This window comes from Lepidochelys olivacea (assembly GCF_965140295.1).
Source record: "Lepidochelys olivacea isolate rLepOli2 genome assembly, chromosome: 16".
Lineage (NCBI taxonomy): Eukaryota > Metazoa > Chordata > Testudines > Cheloniidae > Lepidochelys > Lepidochelys olivacea.
Window position 1 is genome coordinate 15,297,765 of NC_140426.1, and position 21,868 is coordinate 15,319,632.

At 42.4% G+C, this 21,868-nt stretch overlaps 1 protein-coding gene across 1 annotated transcript; it reads left to right on the top strand.

The window, feature by feature from the left end:
* The first annotated feature begins 5,378 nt into the window (after positions 1-5,378).
* On the top strand, positions 5,379-14,773 carry SET (SET nuclear proto-oncogene). The gene is made up of 8 exons (XM_084649686.1): positions 5,379-5,722; positions 7,298-7,355; positions 8,466-8,608; positions 9,196-9,299; positions 9,480-9,593; positions 11,453-11,623; positions 11,722-11,868; positions 13,036-14,773. Exons 1-8 carry the CDS (start codon positions 5,650-5,652, stop codon positions 13,057-13,059), a joined length of 834 nt encoding a protein of 277 aa, XP_084505812.1. The 5' UTR covers positions 5,379-5,649; the 3' UTR covers positions 13,060-14,773.
* Positions 14,774-21,868: the final 7,095 nt, after the last annotated feature.

The window sequence follows — 21,868 nt, forward strand, 5'->3', positions numbered from 1 at the left end:
TTGAAGAGTAGATGAGGTTGGATGTCTGTCTGAAAAGGTTTTTTTCCCCTTTTCTTGAAAGCACAAATCATTTGGCTTGTAGTGAGTCAGATCCAGATTGGAATGACAGTCCCATTGCCCTGGCTAAATTTCAATTTGAGTAATTTCAGTCTGATTATATTTGTCCCCCTGAAGTTTTAATTGGATATCATATTCTTTACTTCCTGTCCTAAATTAAAGAATAATATTTCTATTAAACAGCTGTCATGACTCATGTTTTAGTGGTGGACAAAGTGATTGCAGCGTATATGCCTGTAATGCCCTTTGGGATCCTTTAGAATGAAGATCATTATATACCGGGGTTCTCAAACTTCATTGCACCGTGACCCCCTTCTGACAACAAAAATTACTACATGATCCAAGGAGGGGGGACCAAAGCCTGAGCTCACTGAAGCCCCACTACCCCGGGGGGAGGGAGGGAGGCCAAAGCCCAAGCCCAGTGGGGCCAAAGCGGCCTGTAACCTGAGCCCCACCACTCAGGGCCTCAGGCTTTGGACCCGGATGTGGACCCCAGTACCCAGCAAGCCTAACCCCAGTCCTGGCGACCCCACTAAAACGGGGTCACAACCCACTTTGGGGTCCCCACCCACAGTTTGACAACTGCTGTTATATCATTATTGCATACCATTAAGATATTGTTGTTACAGGTCTGCACAAATTCTGCATCCACCAATTGCCAGCAGCAACCTCCAAAGAGGCCAATACCACACAGAAAGGCAGATGGGAATAAACTCTCATAAGTCCTCTGATAAAGTGTTACTGACACAATGCGTCTAGCCCCCTGCCATCCTGAAGGCTCCTCTGCAGCCTAGCTCCCTTAGTGACAACACTAGGGTAAACGTATTGTGTTTGAAAGATATGATGTAGACGAGTAAGTATTTCTTCATGGTCCAATTTGAAGTTCAGACAAGAGCAGGAATATTGACTCTGCCCACCTGCCATAGCCCCCATTCACCTCTCTTAGGGAAGATACTTATTTGGGCAGCATGTTTTAGTAAAGTTACATTACGTTATGTATCATATTCAAGCCTTACACAATCAAAAGAGAAAAGTGAAAAATGAGGCCATGTAATATTCAATGTGATCTTGATGCAATCGGAGCTCAGAAAAGCATGGTCTGGTCACGGTCACAAAATGAGCACTTTATCTTCTCCAATAATGTCAACAGACAAGAGATATGTGTCATAGAAGTAGTATGCTCCTTTTAATACTTCCATTGTTGTTCAAGCATTGAAACTGCTTTGGATGACAGTTTTTGAATAATGCTGGAAATCTGTGGCAGGAGACAACTCTGAATATTTAATTTTTAAACTCTTAAGAACTGTGTTGTTATGGCATCGGTGACTCTAGAACGTGCTTGATATGACAAAATAGCCATAAATGTTAAGCGCAAACTCTGCAGATATGTGACATCAAGTGTTCAAACCAATCAGATGGGGGGAAAAAGCCAATTAAATGTTGGGATCCTTACACAGAGGAACAATAACATCAAATGACAGAGGGGCTGTGTTGCTACTAGCTCTCCCACACATACACCCGAACTCTAATATCTAGCGTGTGTGGGGGCGCACATGCATGAAGCAAGGACAGAAGGTGAACCAGTGCTGCCTGAAATGGGGAGTACGCTCTGCTCTCATCCTTCCATGGACTCAGGAGCTACTCTATCACTTTACACCCTGTCACATCTGACAGTGAAGAGGAGCAAAAAGTCCCTGACTTGTAATGATTGGGAAGGTACACAGGAGTGATATACTATTACAGTTTACACATGGTCCCTTGTAAAGCAATGGGAGTTTTGTAAACACAGTGATTGGAATGGTTGGGTGATATCCCTTTGAAAAGGAGGAGAGAGAGACTGTTGGAAGCAGGAGGTTCCACGGCACTTGAAAGCAACAGTTGGAACTGGTCAGCTGACATGAGAAGGATAAAAGTGAGGGGAAGAGAGAAGAGAAGAGAAGAGCAGTCAAGGAGGAAGCATTACTAGGAAGCTTGGAAGAGTGCATCAGAAGAGCTGAGTGAAAGGAAGGGAACAAGAGGGGAAACCAACAGAATCAAAGAAAAAGCAAGAAGTAGCAGTGGAAGAATAACAGACTGGGCCATCCCTCCAAAAAGATCAGTGAGTTCCTAGCTTTCTCTCACTGCATGGAGCATATACAGATCTGAATTTGCTTCCTGACCTTTTTTTGGGGAAAAAAATACAAACATTTCAAGTATTTCTCTCTCTCTCTCTAATGAATATATTGTGGTCCCATAGGCTAATTACCTAGTTCTGGTAAAAGGTAAACAGTTTCATAGGATGTTCTTATCAGTACCCAGGAACTACAATGTGTTGTTGGCATTCAAGACGGCGCATCCCAGCTTACTAGACCTTAGATGCATCAATGGGCCATACTAATCATGTGCCTCAGGATACCGAATGATCAGGCTTGACAGAATCAATTTTTTTAATATCATTTCAATGGATACTGATGTTTATTTTAAAGCTTTTTTTATTTTTAACCATTTAAATGTTCACACTTGTGGGAAAGTATGGGAGGTTCAGGCAACGGGGTGGTCAGGCAAAAATTATTTAGTGACAGAAGACACTGAAATTCAGAAAGTTAAAACTTTATAACCATTAAAATACAAATTATCAACGTCACATGTCAAAATATACCAAGTACGTATTGTTAAATCAAACTCTAATACGTTCTCAAGTAGCATTTTTCTAACTTTGCCTGCCTGTATATTTCAGTTATTATGGATGGAAATACTTTTTGTCAGTTTGTGTGTGTACGGTGAAATAGATGTTTATTGATATCTATCAAAAATCTAATCCTTCCAAGCCTCTAAATAATTCATAGACTCAAATGCAGGGTGAGGAGTAGACAGAGGCTTCTCCCACTGTGATGTTCCCATTTGGAAGTAGCTTTCCTACAGATGTCCACGTTTTTAGGTACTTGGAGCCCTTCATATGAAAATCTGAAGAACTGCAGTGAATGGTAAATATATGGTTTATGCCAGAGACAATCCAAGCAGATATAACTGTTTGCCGTATAGACTGGCTCCAGCGATTAAACTTGAAGCCAGCTATTAAAGAAGGAAAAAAACAAGCCACACTTACCCTCTCTGAAGATGAAGACAGCAACAATAATGGATCTTAGGAGATTCACACAGGGAATGAGGCAGTTTCTCCTCAGTGATATGCTTCAACCGTGCCCTGGAGAGACACCCCTAGGAAGGAGAAAATAATTTAGTCTCCATGACTCTTTCAGTCCCTTGCTTCTCATTTCTGACTGCCAATAAGCATGCTCACCCATGGTACTAACAATTGCTATCGTACAGACGTAATGAGACCAAATACAGTGATGTTCCTTTCCTCTTGGCAGCTATTCATACAGCAAACAGGGCTAGAACATTAGAAATAGAAAAGTTCCAGAACACTCCGGGACAGTTGGGAATGGTGACTGTTAGAGCTGGGATTTGGACGTGAAAGACAGCAACTGGGGAGTGACACGAGGGATTTGGCTGTTGGAATTTGAGAGGTGAGAATGGCAGTTCTTAGGGGGAATCCCAGAGAGAAGAAAGCTGAAGAAAGTGCAGTGACAACAGTAGGAACCATCTGAGGGGGAGAGAGGGATCAGGCAGGGAAGTGTTACTGGGATGTTGGGTAAAGTGTGTGAGAAGAGCCATATGAAAAGGAGGCGAAAGAAGAGAGCAAGAAAACCAAGAGAACCAGGGACAATGCAAGAGGCCAGAGAGTGGCAGAGAAACAGCAGACTGAAAAATGCAGTGGAAAAGATGAGCTTCTGGTTTGCTTACTCTGTGCTGAGCACATGAGGGTATAGAAACATAGAATCTCAGGGTTGGAAGGGACCTCAGGTCGTCATCTAGTCCAACCCCCTGCTTACAGCAGGGCCAATCCCCAATTTTTGCCCCAGATCCCTAAGTGGCCCCCTCAAGGATTGAGCTCACAAGCCTGGGTTTAGCAGGCCAACACTCAAACCACTGAGCTATCCCTCCCCCCCAAATCACTGAATCACCTTCTAACCTGATGTATGTTTAAATTACTCAAAGAATAAGCGCTGTACATTTGGGGATGAAACACAACAAAGTGATTGAATCCATGTTTTAAGAGCAAAATGGAATTCAACAGTAACTACATAGCCATGACCGGCAACTCCAGAACATAAAAAAAATGTGTTTACAATCGATATCTAGTCTCCTAAGAAGCCCTATGCTATCTCAATCAAGTTAGCTGAATGCGATTGAAAAGCTCTCTAAACGCTCGTTGAGACGCAGGCTAACGGAAGCATTTGAAGCTGTGGCCTAGGCCTTTTCAAATAGCAACAAGATGGCAGTGACCTGTGCTCGTTATTCACTTGCAACTGGATAGGAACTGCTAATTGAGATATCAAAAACCAATTATTGACTCTATGAGCCAACCAGTGCCTCTCAGCTTAACCTTTCAGAAGACGTTACAGGTTGGGTTTAGGCTTTAGAAGGACAAAGAACCCAAAGCAGCACACTTATTATGAGTGATTAACAGTCAGGTGACCCCGGAACCCCATTACTGAGTGACATTGCTGCATAGCTACCAGTGGCTCCCTCAAGCCTACATCCTTTTTCTGTGGTGACAGATTGTACAGGACAGAGTTCAGACAGCCTGTGATACACTCTTCCCTTGGGCCACTGTGCCAGAGCAGGAGGTGGTAGGTGTACGTTGCACACAGCGGATGTTGTGACTATCATGGCTGCATGGCTACCACAGCAGGCATGCATAGGCCACCACGCCAGCTCCTTACTGGGCAGGAAACCTGCGGGGCCAACCCTCGGGCACTTATGGAGCTGCAAGGCCAGGGGCTGGAGCCTGTTTTGGGGCAAGAGAGCTGCAAGGTCATCGCCTGGGGGCGCGGCAGCCCATCCCTGGGCACAGCCGTCGAAGGCCGGGCGGAACCAGCCACGTGTGTGATGGAGCGGGACAGCGCGCGCCGCTGTCCCACTTTCCCTCTCCCGCGCCCGCTTCTCGCGCCGTCCTAGGTGCCTTAGCACTGAGCTCCGTCCGCCCTCTCCCTGTGCGCGAGGCGCGGCCAATGGGGGCACAGCGTGGGGCAGGCGGCGGAGGCGGGGCCCACATGGAGTCTGGTGCGGCTGCGCACAAAGCTGCCCGCCCCTGGATGTTCAGGACGGGAGGGGGTGTCTACGCCTGCGCATAACAGCGCTGGTCTCACATGCCCAAGAGCGGTGTTTTCTGCGCCTGCGGTGTGCGCCTCCCCTCCCCAGTGGCCGGGAGAGGGGGATTGCTACGCATGCGCAGTGTGGCCTTCGTACCCCTGTGCCCCGGAGGGGGGGGGTTGCTGCGCCTGCGCACAACGCTGCCCGCCCCTCGCCAGCAGTAGCAGCAGTAGGAGGAGGCGGCGTTGGTCCCGGCTGGGGCGATAGCGTGAGGGTGCCCGAGCGCCGCTGTTGCCCCCTTTTATCCGGGAGCCCCAGGTCCGGGCCGAGGAGGAGGAGGAGGAGGCGTCCCGGCCGCGGAGGGAGTCCGAGCGGCGGCAGCAGCAGTCTGTGCCCGGCCCCCCCTGCGCTCAGTCCCGTTACAACCCCCTCCCTCCGCGCTCCGCAGCCACCAACATGTCGGCGCCGGCGGCCAAAGTCAGTAAGAAGGAGCTGAACTCCAACCACGATGGGGCCGACGAGACCTCAGGTGAGGCCGGGACGGGGGAGGGAAGGGAATGGCGGCGGCCGCCGCGGCCTCCTCCCCGCACGGCGCTGCACCGACCGCCATTTTCCCCAGCCACACGGGCCGCGGCCGGGCCGGAGGCGGGAAGAGCGCGGGGTCGGCCGGGCGGATGTGCAGGCCTCAGCCGCGGCAAGAGGAGGCCATGTTAGAGCCCTTTTGTCTGTACTGCCCGGCCTCCTTCTCCGCGGGCGGGGGGCGCTGCGGCCTGCGCGGAGCAGCGGGACCCCCCCTCCTGGAGCAGCATCCGCGGAGCCTCATTGTGCTCCGCCGCCGCCATGATGCTTCGCCGCCTTGTGGTCTCGGAGCCGCTACTGCTGCATGGTGCTGCCCGGCCGCGCAGCGCCGGGATAGAGCGGCGCTGTCTCGGTGGCTGGCGGGGCCCGCCCGACTGGGGAGCCACGCGCTACTCGTGCAGCAGCGGGATGCGGCTGCCCGCCCGTCCCCACGTGCGATCCGAGCAGCCCGTGTGTCCTCAAAGGTCGGTACTCGGTTCACCGTGGCGTGGGGTTTGCATCAGTCGCCGCCGTAGGGGGAACTTGCCCCCCGGTAAAGGCTGTCGGTTCCCCCACCCATGGATCTTCGCCTGTTTGGCGCGGGGTGTGGAGGTGCTCATGGCAACGAGCCTCCAGGCCAGCCGCTCTCCGCTGTGCCCGGTTCCTTTCACACACGTGCTTCCCGCACCTGAGTTTTCCTGTGTAATGGGGGCGGGGGAGAGAAGACGACACCAATCTACCCATCTCCGGCCGCAGGGTGGGGGTAGGGCTTGGCTCTGAGGCCCCCACCGGAAACAGCTACCCCATCACACGAAATCCTCTGTGTTCGCAAAGTAATCGGGGGAGGGGTGCCTGTGCCGCACTTCTACAGCTGCTTCCCGCTACCTTTCGTTAATCTTAAAACACTTTAGGCAAACAGCCATTGCTTAATTAAGCGCTCCAACAGCCTCTGCCGAGTTAAAGTTCTGATTAGAAAATGTCCACTTCATGGTGGTTTTGACATATTTCCCCGCATCTCTTCCGAAACGCGCCTGTTAATTGTGGAAAACCGCCTTTCCAATTGTACTATTTTAATGAGCATTTTGTATCTTATTTTTTCTTTAGTATTCAGTTCACTTAACTGATTCAATTTCTGTAACTGTGTTCAGTTCAGAAAGAATGATTTGGTGTATAATTTTAGTAAATTATTAAACTATTGTTGTTTCAACAGATGGGCTATAAAATACCAAGTGTATGTGACAATATATTGTGAATTAGCACGGGACCTGGTTTGAGCCCTTTTTAAAGAAAAAAGGAAAAAGATAGCAAAGCTTTACACCAATCTTCAGAGACTTCACTTAGCAAGTTCAGTTAGTAAAAAATGGTAGTTTTACAAGGTCTGGTGAGCCTTGTTGTATCAAGTGGAAATAATCATTTAAATGCCATCCAGAATAGTGGTAAAGGTTGTGAAAATAAACTTTTCTGATTGTTTCTCAAATGGTGTCATATATTATTGAGACTTCTTTTCAGTAACTTACGGAGTTTGATGGATTTATTTTTCTTTCAGAAAAAGAGCAACAGGAAGCAATTGAACATATTGATGAAGTACAGAATGAAATAGACAGGTAAATTATTAACAAAAAAACTTTTCAATAATTTAAATTATGTTTTAGCAGAACTGGAAAAAAATAACTTGTAATAAAAATGCTTTCGTAACTGAAGTAGCGTATGTACCATAGTTGTTCTCACACTTTCCAAAATCTCAAAAGTATAGTAGTGGTTTGACATTTGAAGGTGCAATCTTGTGTCCTGTTTAGCTGTGTACAAGTAAACTAGCTGGGCCTTAAGATAGAACTTGACTTTTAACACTTGAAATACATTGTGATGGCTTTAAAATGGCTTTGACAGTATACATCTGGCACTCATTGCCTTTTGCAGGTTAATACTTATTTTATTTTTGTAAGATTTCATTTCTTTGTGAAAAGCAGAACTGAAAATTGACTTAGTAAAATGTCTAGATTTAATTTAAAAGTGCATACACCAAACTCTAGGCTCTTGTATGTTTTATAAAATCTATCTATCTATCTTCTCAGGTCACTGCCGGCTTAGGCCCTGATGCCTGCAACCTTTTTCCTGGCAAACAGACACCCTTCCCACTACCCTCCTAAACTGACTAATGAACCTCCAAGTGGACATAGGAGTCTGCCCGGGAGGAGCATTTGCAAGATTAGGACTTTACTGTGTAACAAACCATTTTAAAAAAAAAAAGAGAGAGAGAGAGTTCTGTGGTCTTAAAAGGTTCTCTTTGTGGCACACAAACTTATTTTGTGTTTATCTTGTTTTTCTGGCAAATAATATGAGGAGGGGCAATGAGCTTGAATCTGATCCAGTATCATGTGTCAAAGTTCACCGGTCCTTCTAAACTAGATATTTACAAATTTTAATAGTGTGCTGCTTTCAATTTAGAGCCCAACCCTGCAAATGCCCCAGAGCATAGCGTTTACTAGTGGTGTAGTTTCAGTCAAGTCAGTGGGATTACTCCCGATAGTACAAGCTAAATAGTGTTTGCAGGATTGGGCCCCTTGTTTTTGGCTGACATATTTCAGGCAGGGTTGATTAGTTTAATTAAATAATCCATTCTAGTTTTGGACTGTCTACTGATTTTGCACTTTGTTCAAACTTCAGATCCCCATGCTATAATACAGTTGTTAACATGAACCTTTCTTTTCCTTTAGACTGAATGAACAAGCAAGCGAGGAAATTTTGAAAGTAGAACAGAAATACAACAAACTCCGCCAACCATTCTTCCAGAAGAGGTCAGAACTGATCGCCAAAATCCCAAACTTCTGGGTAACAACATTTGTCAACCACCCACAAGGTATGTTCCCAGTGCCTTTTTTTTTTTGGTGGCGGGGGGGTGGAGCTGGGAGGGGCATCAGGGAAGTTTGTTACATTATGTACGCCTTTTAGTCCTTTGGTTGAGAAAATTGCTCTTAGATTTTTGTTTCCCCCGATTAACAACACTGGCTTCTGTTTGACTACATGCCTAGAACTTCCTTTTGAGGCGATAATGCTATCAAACGGAAGCAGTTTATCCATTTCTACTTCTATTGTCCCAAAGATTTTCTTCCACTTGCGTTTTGAATCCAAGAACAAACTTGATCGCCATTATTAGGACTCCACCACTATACTTTTTACCATCCTCTTAAGTGAAAGAGAATACACCTTCAACAACCTTTTCAGTGCTCTTTTATGGACTGTATTGCAGAGAGTACTTGATAGTGACCTCTGGGGAGCTGAGAGCCAGTGGCTCTTTTGAGCTTCCTCTATAGATGGGCTGGGACAAGTAAACAATATACTAAATGTCCTACTAAATCAACTTTCTGTGACATTTTCTTATAATGTTTGCTGCAAAATAACCTATATAAATAGCTTTGTGATGCAAGATTCCTAATTCTACCATAGTATCTGCACTGTTGGGGGAAGAAGATGAGGAGGCACTGCATTATTTGACCAGAGTTGAGGTGACAGAGTTTGAAGATATCAAATCAGGTTACAGAATAGATTTTGTAAGTATCACGGACAGTCTGTTTAATGTTTTGCCATTTTTATTTGCATGTAACCTACATCAGAGAACAGTAGCATAACTTAATATTTCAAAACTTATAGTACTTAACGTTTTTTAGTTAACATATCTGGTGTGCTATAGACAAGTATGCAATCCTAACTTTATTCTTTCCACTCTACAGTATTTTGACGAGAATCCATACTTTGAAAATAAAGTTCTCTCCAAAGAGTTTCATCTGAATGAGAGTGGAGATCCATCTTCAAAATCAACTGAGATCAAATGGAAATCTGGGAAGGCATGTATCTTTACTGGGGCGGGGAGGAATTAAATCATTGCTCCACTTGAAACAGTGTCAGTGAGTGCTCGGTGCTTTGATGCAAAAGAAAAAACACACACACCCAGTCCATTCCTGCTGGATGAAACCCAAGGATATGGTGAGGCTGCATCTACACTGAAGCTTGTAGTTAATTCTCTGACTTTGTCGCGCACCCGTGGAAGTGCTAGTGAAGACCAGTTGTCAGTATTTCTACAAGCATGTCAGTTCAACTGCTCAGAGTGGGCCTAGAAATCACAGTGAAGTGTGTGCTTTTATAAAGAAAACAAATTCACACTAGCACTCCCAACTTTTTTAGGGAATTCTCCCACAGTTGATCTAACATCAGTGCTACAGTTCTCATTGTAAACAAAGCCTAATTTAAACTTCAGGTTACAGCTGCTTTTCCAATTTCAATATTATTATGCTAAAAGTTTGGGTGGCCACTTGGTCTTTGTAAGGAAACTAACAAATCTTTTTATCTAATGAATTGGTTTTTTTTGCATTTGCCAGTTACATCTATATAGTTAATGCTTTCTTTGTAGTTCATAAGTTACATGTACATCTTGTGGAACTTCTGAATTAGGAGCTCATTTCCTGCACCTCACAAAAGTAAACTACAATATTGCAAATGAGTCTATTTGAATCCGTCATAGTTGGATCTGTTGGAAAACTGCATCACACTTCAGTCAAAATTTTAGCATTTTCCTCTGGTGTTCTGGGGTCTTCCAGCAATAACTTACATCTTGCAGTACCTTATGGTCATTCAGCTAATTATTAAAACAAGCTGAGTTATTGCTGTCCATAAAATTGCATAAACAAGTATATGCTGGGCAAAGTGTCTCAACAAAGCAGCAGCTAGAAGTCCGTACACATTAAGCAACGAAGTAAAAGGTCCAGAGTTACCTCTGAAGTCATGTTTTCCAGGTGTATAAGACAGGACAGTACAGAGGTATTGGTCTCAAAGGCGTGAGGTTAACTTATTATATTCTCTTGCTAGTGAATATGTTGTAGTAGCATAAAAAGTGAGTTGTATGCTTTCCCCCTTGCAATTGCTACAAAGGGGAAACAGGAAATTTAAAAGGGGAAAACTCCAAGGATAAAAGACTTAGATTAAGGATTTATCTTTTTTATGAAGAAAACAAGGATAAGCCCATCCTAGGGGGAGAGAAAAGGAAGAGTGGAGTGTTAAGACAATGTTTTATAAAAAGGCCTAGAGTCGTGGTGGGCAGCCCATCAGGGTAATGTGCTGGCGGCCGCAAGACAGTTTGTTTACCTTGACTGTCCACAGGCATGGCTGCCCGCAGCTCCCAGTGGCTGCGGTTTGCCGTTCCCAACCAATGGGAGCTGCGGAAAGCGGCATGGGCTAATTTGAGAGCTGCTTAAATTGTTTGTGCTTAATGTTAGCATTTAAATAGTTCTAACAAGTCTTTGAAATTAGCACTTCAGTAAATGGTTTGCGTCATACCTTTGCCACTGTGTGGCTGGGAACATTAACAAAGGTCAACAGGTAGTCTCTTTGAATTGTCAATATTTCAGTGGAGAAAGCTAGAAATAAAGGGAGTGAAAACTTACATTCTGAAGAAAGTAGCAAAAAATTGAGCGCTTTTTTACTAGCACTGAACCTATTCATGAGAAATGGTAGCTGAAACTCATAGCTATGAGGTGTCAACTAGTACATGCCCTTGGGGCTCTGTATAATCTGTCTCCTACACACCTCTCCTTGAAAAAGAACAAGTAGTATGTGGTTGCGTAAATAAGCACATCTCCAAACGCATCTTGTGAAACATGGTCAGGAAATTCTTTCAGGAAAATACTTAACTTTGTCTCTTCTTTTTCAGGACCTGACAAAGCGCTCAAGCCAGACACAGAACAAGGCCAGTAGGAAGAGGCAGCATGAAGAACCAGAAAGTTTCTTTACCTGGTTCACTGACCACTCTGATGCAGGTGCTGATGAACTAGGAGAAGTCATCAAAGATGACATCTGGCCAAATCCATTACAATACTACTTGGTACGTGTAGAGTTGAGCTGTTTGTAACAGTGTTCTCGTGGCAATGTCAGAATTAATTTGATCAATGCAGTAACATTGTATATGTATTTTTAATTAAGGTTCCTGATATGGATGATGAAGAAGGTGAAGGAGAGGAAGATGATGATGATGATGAAGAGGAAGAAGGGTTGGAGGATATTGATGAAGAAGGAGATGAAGATGAGGGGGAAGAAGACGAAGATGATGATGAGGGAGAAGAAGGAGAGGTGAGAACACATTGTTTCCAGATCCAGGAGATGAATAGATCCAATTAGGAAATCCTGTTTCAGCATTGAATTTATCTTGTTGATAAATGTTAAGGTGTTATTGACACACTGTACAGTCTGCTATTATGTTTTTCAGAGGGGAGTTTGTATAGGTGATAACAGTTCTTGCAGCTTGAGCAATGATTTTAGTGTACTTAGTTGGTGGGGGGGGCAAGTACTGCCTTTAATTTGGAGATGGATAGCTTTAGGAAACTCGTTGGCAAAAATGAGGAAAATTGATCTGTTTTATACCCCAGTTCATCCAAAAGCCTGTTTTTTCTTTCGGCAAACTGGTTTTTATTAGTGAGTTACTGGGTATTTGAGTGCCAGTTTTAACGTTATTCCATAAATAGCAAATTTTTTTGTATGCATCCACTTTTAGCAGGTTTCACCTATTATATACACTTTACTCTGGACTGTTGCCAATTTTTATGTGGTTGTGTCCTCATTTTGGGAGTGCTAGGGATGACCTCCTCACCTCTGCTACTCTCACAATCTCCAGTGATTTAAAGTTTGGAATTAGTTATCACCCAGTAACTGGGAATGTTGCACTGTTTCATTTGTTACAATTAATTTATTAACCACATTTGGCTTTTGTTATTGAGGTACATGAAACTGCCTTGGAGGCAAACAATGGGGAAGGCTTTGGACGCTGTGCACGTAGACACATAAGGTGCTTGATTTTAGATGCAGTAACTAAGCTCTGCTGAGCAATATTCTTGTTAGTATCTAAATAGTATTTTATTTAATCTTGTAGATTATTTACTTAGACTTTACTACTCTTTAAGACTGCCTATTCAAAGCTCTGGGTACCCTTAGCAGTCTCTTCAATATTCACTAACAAATAGTTCTGTCAATTTTCATCCAAATCATATGTCCCAGCAATAACATGGAGATCAAACCTTATCCAGCCTTACCTATTTCCATGTGGAGGGGGAGAAAACATGATCTTTTCAACCAGTCCTGCAAGAATATCTGCACAGGACTTTTTAGAGGGTCAAAAATTCTGGTTAATTGCTGTTTGAAAGTCAGGGCTGTCTGGAGTTTGAATGTACTGACTCCCGCTCCTTCCCTCTCCCCACCCTCCAAAAAGTGACTAGATGTTAACTGTTTCTTTTCTTTCAACAGGAAGATGAAGGAGAAGATGACTAATTAAACACTGATGGATTCCAACACCCACCCCTCCTTTTCTTACCTTTTTAATTTTTCTCCAGTCCCTGGGAGCAAGTTGCTGGTTTTTTTTTTTTGTTTGTTTGTTTGTTTTTTCCCCCACCCTTGTGCTCAGTCGCCTTGTTCTCTTGAGGTCTCTTTTTCTCTCCTCTACACCATGATTCACCATTTATTTTGGGGGAAATACCCTGAGCAGAATACAGTGGAAAAGAAAATCTCTACCAGTTTCTGTTCCAAGTTCATTTTTATCCCTTTCTGTCTCAAAACAAAAACTGTTTATGGAATCAACACACCATGTTCTGTGGGAAAAAAGAAAACCTTCTGCTCCCTTCACTCTGCTGGAAGCTGAAGAGTGCTAGGCCCCTGTGTAGTAGTGCATAGAATCTAGCTTTTTTCCTTCTTTCTCTGTATATTGGGCTCAGAGATTACAGTGTCTCTATGTGAATATGGACAGTTAGCATTTACCAACATGTCTGTCTACTTTCTCTTGTTTAAAAAAAATTAAAAAAACTAAAAAAAAATGGGGTATAGAAGGTCAGCAAGGGTGGGTTTCAGATGTTTGGGTGGGTTAAGTGGGCATTTTGACAACATGGCTTCTTCTCCTTTGGCATGTTTATTGTGATGTTTAACAAACATCCTTGCAGTTTAAGATGACACTTTTAAAATAAAATCTTCTCCTAATGATGACTTTGAGCCCTACCACTTGATGGAGAATCAGCAGAACCTGTAGGATCTTATTTGGAATTGACATTCTCTATTGTAATTTTGTTCTTGTTTATTTTTAAATTCTTTTTTTTTTTTTTTTTTTGGTTCACTGGAAAGGAAAGAAAGATGCTCAGTTTTAAACGTTAAAGTGTACAAGTTGCTTTGTTACAATAAAACTAAATGTGTACACAAAGGGACTAATGGTCTTCACTGAACAGAATATGTTTCTGATTTTTCTTGCTCATTTTCCCGTATATTGTCAAAAATTTTTTGTCTGTAGTTTCTAATTTAACACCTGTTGGTGTGTGGTCAGTATGTCTGTATTGCAAGATAACCTCATGGCTATATGGATTTAACCTGAATTTAAATTGTTAGATAGTTTTCATATCTGAAAAAAGTGTTTACTTTAGGTGTAACTTACCATAAATTATCTGATACTATCAATAAGTTGCTGTCAGACTGCCTATCAATCATTACTATAAATTGGCAGTCATTACTGTAATCTGCACATTTTCTCTTTACTTATTTTTATATCTCCATAGGAATGAGTTGTGGTTACATTCCTCTTACGTTAAATTAATGGAGTCTTTAAATGTTCCCTCTTGCACCAAAAAGATTACCTGATGTTCTAAAATAAAGAAATTTGCAGATTTAAACACTCATTAGTGATGTAAGAGATACCACATATCTCTAATAAATCAAATCACTGAGAAGACCATACAAACTCAAGTTAAATGATCAAAGGCTAATGTTTATAATCCATTTGGTAAATAGCTTTCTCAGTTGAGATGTTAAATCAGTTTCAATTACAGGTTCAGGCTGATTGTACTCCTCTTCAAAAACAGAAGAATCTTATTCTGCTAAATTACATCTCACAAGGATGTGGTTACTTTGCATGTGGAATTTCAGTGCCATACAACCTCCAGTCTATGCTGTTTATATTTTCAACTATGTGAGCTAATAAAATGCAACCTGTTTTGATTTAAAAGTATCAATTGCCTAAAATCTACATCTAGAACTAACCAGAATAGCAAGTGGCAAAGTTTGATGAAACCTGTTCTAGCAATAATTAGCATTTATACAATTACTTTAAAAAGTAAAATACCATATAAACTAACCTCATTTCAATGGATATTTTAAAACCTGTATAGAACAATTTTAGTATTAAATCATTGTATAGCTGTCTTTTCCTAATGGGTTCTCAGGATGGGGGTCTTCACTCTTATAGAAAAATTTCTTTTAGCCCGTCATAGCAGCACATGTGTATTTGGTGATGCTAGAGAATTAGTGCTACGGAGTAAGGTTATTCTCTTGAGTGATATTCCACAGTGGGGAGAGACACTCCTTAAAAGACAGAACCAACTCACTTTGTTCAGTGACAGTTGGGTTGGACCTACTGCCTTAGTCCATGTCCATTTTTTGCATCAATTTTAAATAACTCCATCTTTTAACCAATTTAGTTACATTAGTGCTAAAACTGTAGACAAACTGTTGCCTTGCATCTTGTGTAGCCATTTATGTAGTGCACAGTAAAATGCTACTAGAACTAACTAAATTGTGCTTATTTAGGGAGAAATCTCTATGCTGTCAGAAAGAGTGCGTAAACTATCTCCTGCCTATATTGCAAGACCTATAAAAAGTTACATAATCTGCTTTTCCCCAGGACACACACAATAAGGTGGTACAGCTGAATACCAAGGACAAAAAGTAAGATGGGGGGAGGTGTGATCAAATGCCCCTCCAAGTTTGAAAACAAAAACTGATTAGTACGATACAGGTGCCAAAACAATCCCACTATTGTGCAGACAAAATATTGGTTTAACTTTCTGGTGAAACTACTCTACATTGCAGTTTTATTCTTCACAACAGTAAGAGTAAAAAACCTTTGAACTGCTAGTAAGATTACTTTTGTTCTACTAGTAGTGGGGGGAAATATAAATTGAGTAGGGATTAAAACACTTTCCAGATTTAAAAATACAGCCCTAAGTGCCCATCCAGTGCTCTACACACCTACTTGGAAAAACTCAGTCAAACATACCTATTTAGAAGTGCCTGTTCTTCGACCCGTTTCATTAAGCTTAGTAGATACTTGTAATTACTTATGTAATACACTGATGGGTATGTTTTCAAGGGATAGAAATGTCCTTGTAACAATTAGGGTCAAATACAAGTTCTGCAATTTCATAAATTAAGACCGGAAGAGGGATCTCTAGTACATTCCTTAAAACCTTTAATCACTTTTTAAGGTAAACTATCCTTATGAATTATCTTGGCAGATCATTTATCATGAAATTCTCAACAGAGGTAGGAATTCTCCCATTCAAGCTAATGGAAGCTGGCTTTTACTTCCAGTATAAGAGCTGTCTAAGTTAATGGTTTACAATTTAGAAGTTGAAGCATTTAATAAAGTTTTAGCATGTGTATTTAACCAGTATGATAAGAAAGCATATGGAAGAGCTTCCATATTCTTATGTTTGAAGTTTAATAGATAAAGGAAGCAGAAATGTCCGCCACTTCTGTAAACTTTAATGCCAGATCTTAAACATATGCACATGGGAAATGTATATAGATTGTAGAATTAGTAAATTTAGCACAATTGTGTTTGGGGGGGGTCATTCAAAATTTATAGCATCTCAATTATTTTCTTATTAGTCTATGTGTGAAAATGTGAATGCCAGATTTCCTCTATCAGTAGGCAGAATAGTGTGCATGTGCATGAGTGATTAGAAATTGAGGCCTATATTCATTTCTTTGAACTTGCAAATACTTTCCAGTTCTATTTGAAGAGAAAGTGGACCAGGTTAATAAATTTTTACTGATGCAACACCCAAATTACACCAAACACTGTAGCCACTGTCTATGAATTTTAAAACCATAATGTTGATCTTGGCTTGCAAGAAGATATTTTTATGCCTTTATTTCTGCTGTAACAATACTGTTAGAGCTTTCAGGAAAGCATTTGCTGTGACTGATAAATAGATTAAAGGACACTCATGTCATTTTCTGGGAGAATACCCTCAATAATACATAGTGATTTTGGAAAATTCCTTTTAAATATTAGTTGAGGGTATTTTTCTATACTTAATATTTATAAAGGTTAGTAAGGACCAATTAAGGGCCATATCCTGTATCAGGCTGTGTTATGGGGTAGATCTTCTAATTATGAAGTTCAGTTTTCTTTAATGGGACTCTGTGGGCTCAGGTTAGGGCTACTGGACCCCCTGGTAGGATGTAATTAAAGGACTATGCACAAAGAGCTGTCAATTGCAAAAAGTAAACAACATTTTCTAAGCTTATAGTATTTTAGGAGATACTTGTCAGGTACCAAATTTTTAGAAATACACTATTTCTGAGGTTAGTGTTCTCCCTTTAATTTGTTCCAGACCAGGGAGAGAAACAGTTGCTAAAACACCAAGTTTCTACTACACTACTTGCCCTCCTTTTCTTTATTAAACAGGACTGGAAAGCATGGTTTCACTTTAATCATATTTATCTTAGCATGCTATCTGGTAGACAACATCTAATAAATATTTTCTCCTGGTTTATGAAAGTAATTGTCATGCTTTTTTTCTAGTGAGACGTATAGGTTTCTTTACTGCCTCTTCATAACCTCTGGAAACCTCAGCTGTGCTCATTCATTAGTAGTACTTACTAGTCGGTGATAGAGTTTAGGGTCCTGGTCCTAGCCTACTGAATTAAATAATAAAGCTTTGATTTCCATTGGAACCGGATTAGGCCCTAAATCTGTAAAGAAGAGACATTCAAACTCACAGGGTAGTTTTCTGAACCAGAATTTCGGCCAGGAGGTGAGTGTGCTAATTTGGGAAGGGAAGGGGATAATGATATTTTAACGTAACAGGTGTGAACAGAAATGGCTAAGGGAATTTGAAGCAACAATTGCAATTGTGGCTCAAGCTGGTCACTCAATGAGTGCTGACCCATGAGGTTAGCAGAGTCTATTCTACAATTTGAGCTGAAGATCACCTGTTCGATCTAGAACAAAGTATATTTTATATTCCACCCCACCCCTTCCCCTATTTTACTTCACCCGGACAACACCCCAGTAAAGCTGGAGTAGATACCACACGAGAATAGGACAGATCTATGAAGTCCAGGATCATCGCCTATGTTTCCTGGGGCGCGGGGGAGGGAGTTGGAAGCAGGATGTGCACCCCACGAGCAAAATCGCGGCTAAGGGTGGGAAATACAGAAGGGCTCGAACCTGTATTGTTCCCGATCATGCAAAGTTCCCTCCACGCCACACACACGTTACCAAAAAAAAATAGTACATCCGAGATGTTATGCTTCATATAATCAGTCCGTTATATGTGTCTCGCTAACAACTCACCCCTAGAGGGCGAAACACACACACACTAGAATTAAAAATGTTCTCATTTACAATGTTTTATCTCCAGTCGAGCCCTTTCAACCTTAACTGCGGAAGGATCGTGGTAGAATCACCACAGAAGGCGATAAGCTTCCCTCAGGCAGCAATTCGTCCCTGATCAGAGTCACAAAAGTATCATCAGAGTCTTCGAACTCCACATCGGCGACGTGGGGTCTCCAAGGCCTAGGCTGATACGCCCAACCTATTGGGGTGGAGAAAATCAAGCGGAGGGGAACGAAGTTAGGAACCCGACCACTACGAACAAACAAACAACTCACCGTAGAACAATTCCACTCCCTTCAGTGAGATCAATTAATTTGCTCCCAGTCAAGTCCTCAAGAGTTTCGCTTCTGCTACTGGTGTACCATCCTGCCCGGACCTATCCCTCCTCCTATCCACCCCCTCAATTTTCTTAGTTAAATACCCTCCACCGACCCCCAAATGATCCTCCTCCGTGTTTCAAAACATCCGTGGAAGGAGTGGAATGGTGATTAGAAGAACTGGTGCTTCTCCCCCACCCAGAGCACAAGTGAAAGAAGTTGCAGGGCCTCAGCAACGGACAGAACCATCCCTTCACCCTTCTCTCTAATCGCAATCGCTAGGGACAAAGGGACTCAGTTCCAAGACAGGACCTTAATCCCCGCCCCTTCTCCAGGAAGGTCCCCTGAAGGGGAGTAGACCACATTTCATCCGGAGACCATATTTGCAGAGGTCTCAGAGGGACCCCGGGTCTCCTGCGTCTCCGTTCCCAACGGCAGCTCGGCCATTCTTAGGAGGCGGTTACCTAGGTGTGCACGGCACCTGGGGCAGCTGGCCAGCATCCAGGAGAATCCCGGGAACCAGAAGCCATCCTCCGCCAGCCAGTGCTTGTGCACTAAGCCCTGACCAGGGTGATCACCGAGTACCTCTCCCCAGTGGGATCCTGGGAGAGCTGCACGGGCACTTTGCGTTTCCCAACAGTGACCGTCATGTTCCTGACAGGCAGCACTGGCTGGGGAGGAACTTCAAGTCCCAAACTCGAATCCGCACGCTTGCAGAGAAATAATTCCTCTTTCTCCTCCTCAGGATCATGCTGGTGGGTTGCGCTTTGATGCTTGACCTGAGGCACTTAGTGGCTGCGAACCTCCCTGAAGCAACCAAGGGAGAGGAAGAGGGCTGCTAGCAAAGCCAATGCATGCATCCTCCTCCTCCAAGCTCATACATGCATAAGCCCTGAGAGTGAATAGCTAGCTAGCCAGCCCCCTTCCTTAGGACTGATGGGCTATTCAGCTGATTGGTCCTTATTCAGTGGTCCAGTTCTCCAATATTATTAAACCGCTTCTTGAGCCCCTCCCACTGGCTGTTCCACCTGGAGAGAATCCAAGACCTGGAAGGAAAGAAGGGAAAGATCCTGTAAAGCCAGATTTCAGAGTAGTACCTGTGTTAGTGTGTATTCGCAAAAAGCAGAGAGCACAGCGCTTTCCACAAGTTGGAGGACCAGGAAAACTAATTCTATTCTCTCCCCAGGCTTCTACCCAGAGCCTTCTCCAGCCTCTGACCATTCAAAATGTAGCCAAGACCCCTACCTGCTGTGAAAGGCTTTGTCTGCTGAAGATAAGAGCAGAATCTCTCTGCCCTTTCTACAGCTTCTGTTCCTCTGAGGCTGAATCTAAATCCAATAACTTGACTTTTTAACTTTCCAGTATTTCCTTTACATGGACACAGTTTAGTGTAGAATCATATAGTACAAAACAAACAAAAATACTGTAATTCTGTTACTAATAAACAGCAGATGAATAAGGGTTAGCACACATCTATCATTGTTTACTTTTGTAATTTAATTCAGTTTGGAAAAAAACTAGACTTCAGTTTCAGTTATACTTCTTGTTCTGGTCAGTTTAATTTGCTAGTTCTCATACTGTAATATTCAGGCTGCAAATTCTGCAGAGGAATGCTTACATAAAAAAAACAAATTTAATTTAATTTAAAAAATAATGGAAAAATTTATGTTTATATCAGGTTTTGTACACACTTTAAAAATAAATAAACATGGGACTACTATTAACTGAAAATATCCTCTAATTGTGTAGCCCAATTCCAGCTGTTAAGTTGTGGAAAGTTGTGTGTCACTTCAGGACAGAAATAACCTGTTTAATGGAATAACAAACAGCATTACACGTGGCTGGCAGCAGGAAGAGATCTTTAAGTACAGGGCTCTACCACTTGAACTGAAGGAGAATGCCCTTTAAGTGTTTGGAATATAAGCCCTAGGACTGCAATAAATCAATTCTGTTCCTATCTATGAGGGCAGTGTGACAAACACACATTGATCCAGAGGTCCAATACCACCGAGGATCCAGGACCACATTCCTGGACCTACAAGAAGAATTATGTAATGGAAGAAAGAGTCAAACGTTAAGTACTGAAGAGGCACAGTTTATCTTCCAGATTTTAACGTCTTTCCAGACAAATAACTTTCCTAAGATGGAGTTAAATATCTATCTTATTTAAGGAGGGATTTTAAAAGGACACCTTTGTTTTCTGATAAAAACAAATTTTAGGAAAACTGAAAATTAAAAAGTAGTGTTACACTTAAAATGGATTGTACTGTAGAATTTAAATTTAAGAGTACCTGTCTTTTTTAATCAGTGTATCAAACTGCTCCCTTCTTTAAATCTGTATGCAGTTTATAGATACAATTAAGCCTTTTATATGTATTCACCAAAGGAGAACTTTATTAGGATCCCCCCCAAAAAAGTATATGGAGTTCCAAATTGTGTTGTTATACTGTGAGATGCTTTGCATAGACACATAGCTACCATATGTATGGTTCACTCTGGGGCTGCACAGTGGTGAGGCCTCACACATATATCATAGACAGGTATGTACAAAACTAAAGCCATATGTACTCCAAACTAGCTTCTCAGTTCCACAAGAAACAGAACCAGATTGTGCTTGATCCTGCAGGCTATACAGTAGGGAAAAGGAAGTGTGGGGATTGTGCTGTAGTCATATAAGGGAAGAAGGTACAATAAGTCTTTATTCCCTCTTATGTAGGTGCATAATCCCTCTGTGGAGCAGAAAGAAGTTGATAGACTGAACTGCTGCTGGGGCAACCCTCCCAAAAGGACCAGGGAGAGAAGGGGGCATGTTCTCTTCTCCATGCAAAGCTAGCCTTGCAGAGCAGAGCACTGCACACTTCTCCATTTCAGAGGATGGCTAGGAATTCTGGTGAGTCAGATGGATGCATGGTGTAGCCCTCCCTCTTCCCATCAATGTAGTCAGGCCTTTAAAACCAGTCTGTTCAGTAGGATTTATGATATTTGGAGTCACAGTCTGGCAATCCTCACAAAAAATTCTTAATCAGAATTCCAGACACAAGAGTGCTGAGGGTGGAAAGCTGGGAGATAAGGGCAGAGTTAAGGTTTTCTGACCTTAATTGTGCAGGTGCATACTTTTCAATGCTCTTTTAAAAAATGTAACTTTAACATCATATGTCCAAGTATGTTTATCTAGAAAATGGCACCATTGCCCTAAAGTTTATTTTTTCTCCCTGAAAGAACTGATGAATGTTTACAACCTTAATCCATCTTAACTAAGTTTTTGCCTGGTAATGTGTTAATATTTAGGAGGCACCATGGAGCCTCTTCCCTATTTAATTATTGACTCCTTCCCTCTTGGATCTCTGACCCCGTAGCAGATAGTGCTGGATTTACACAT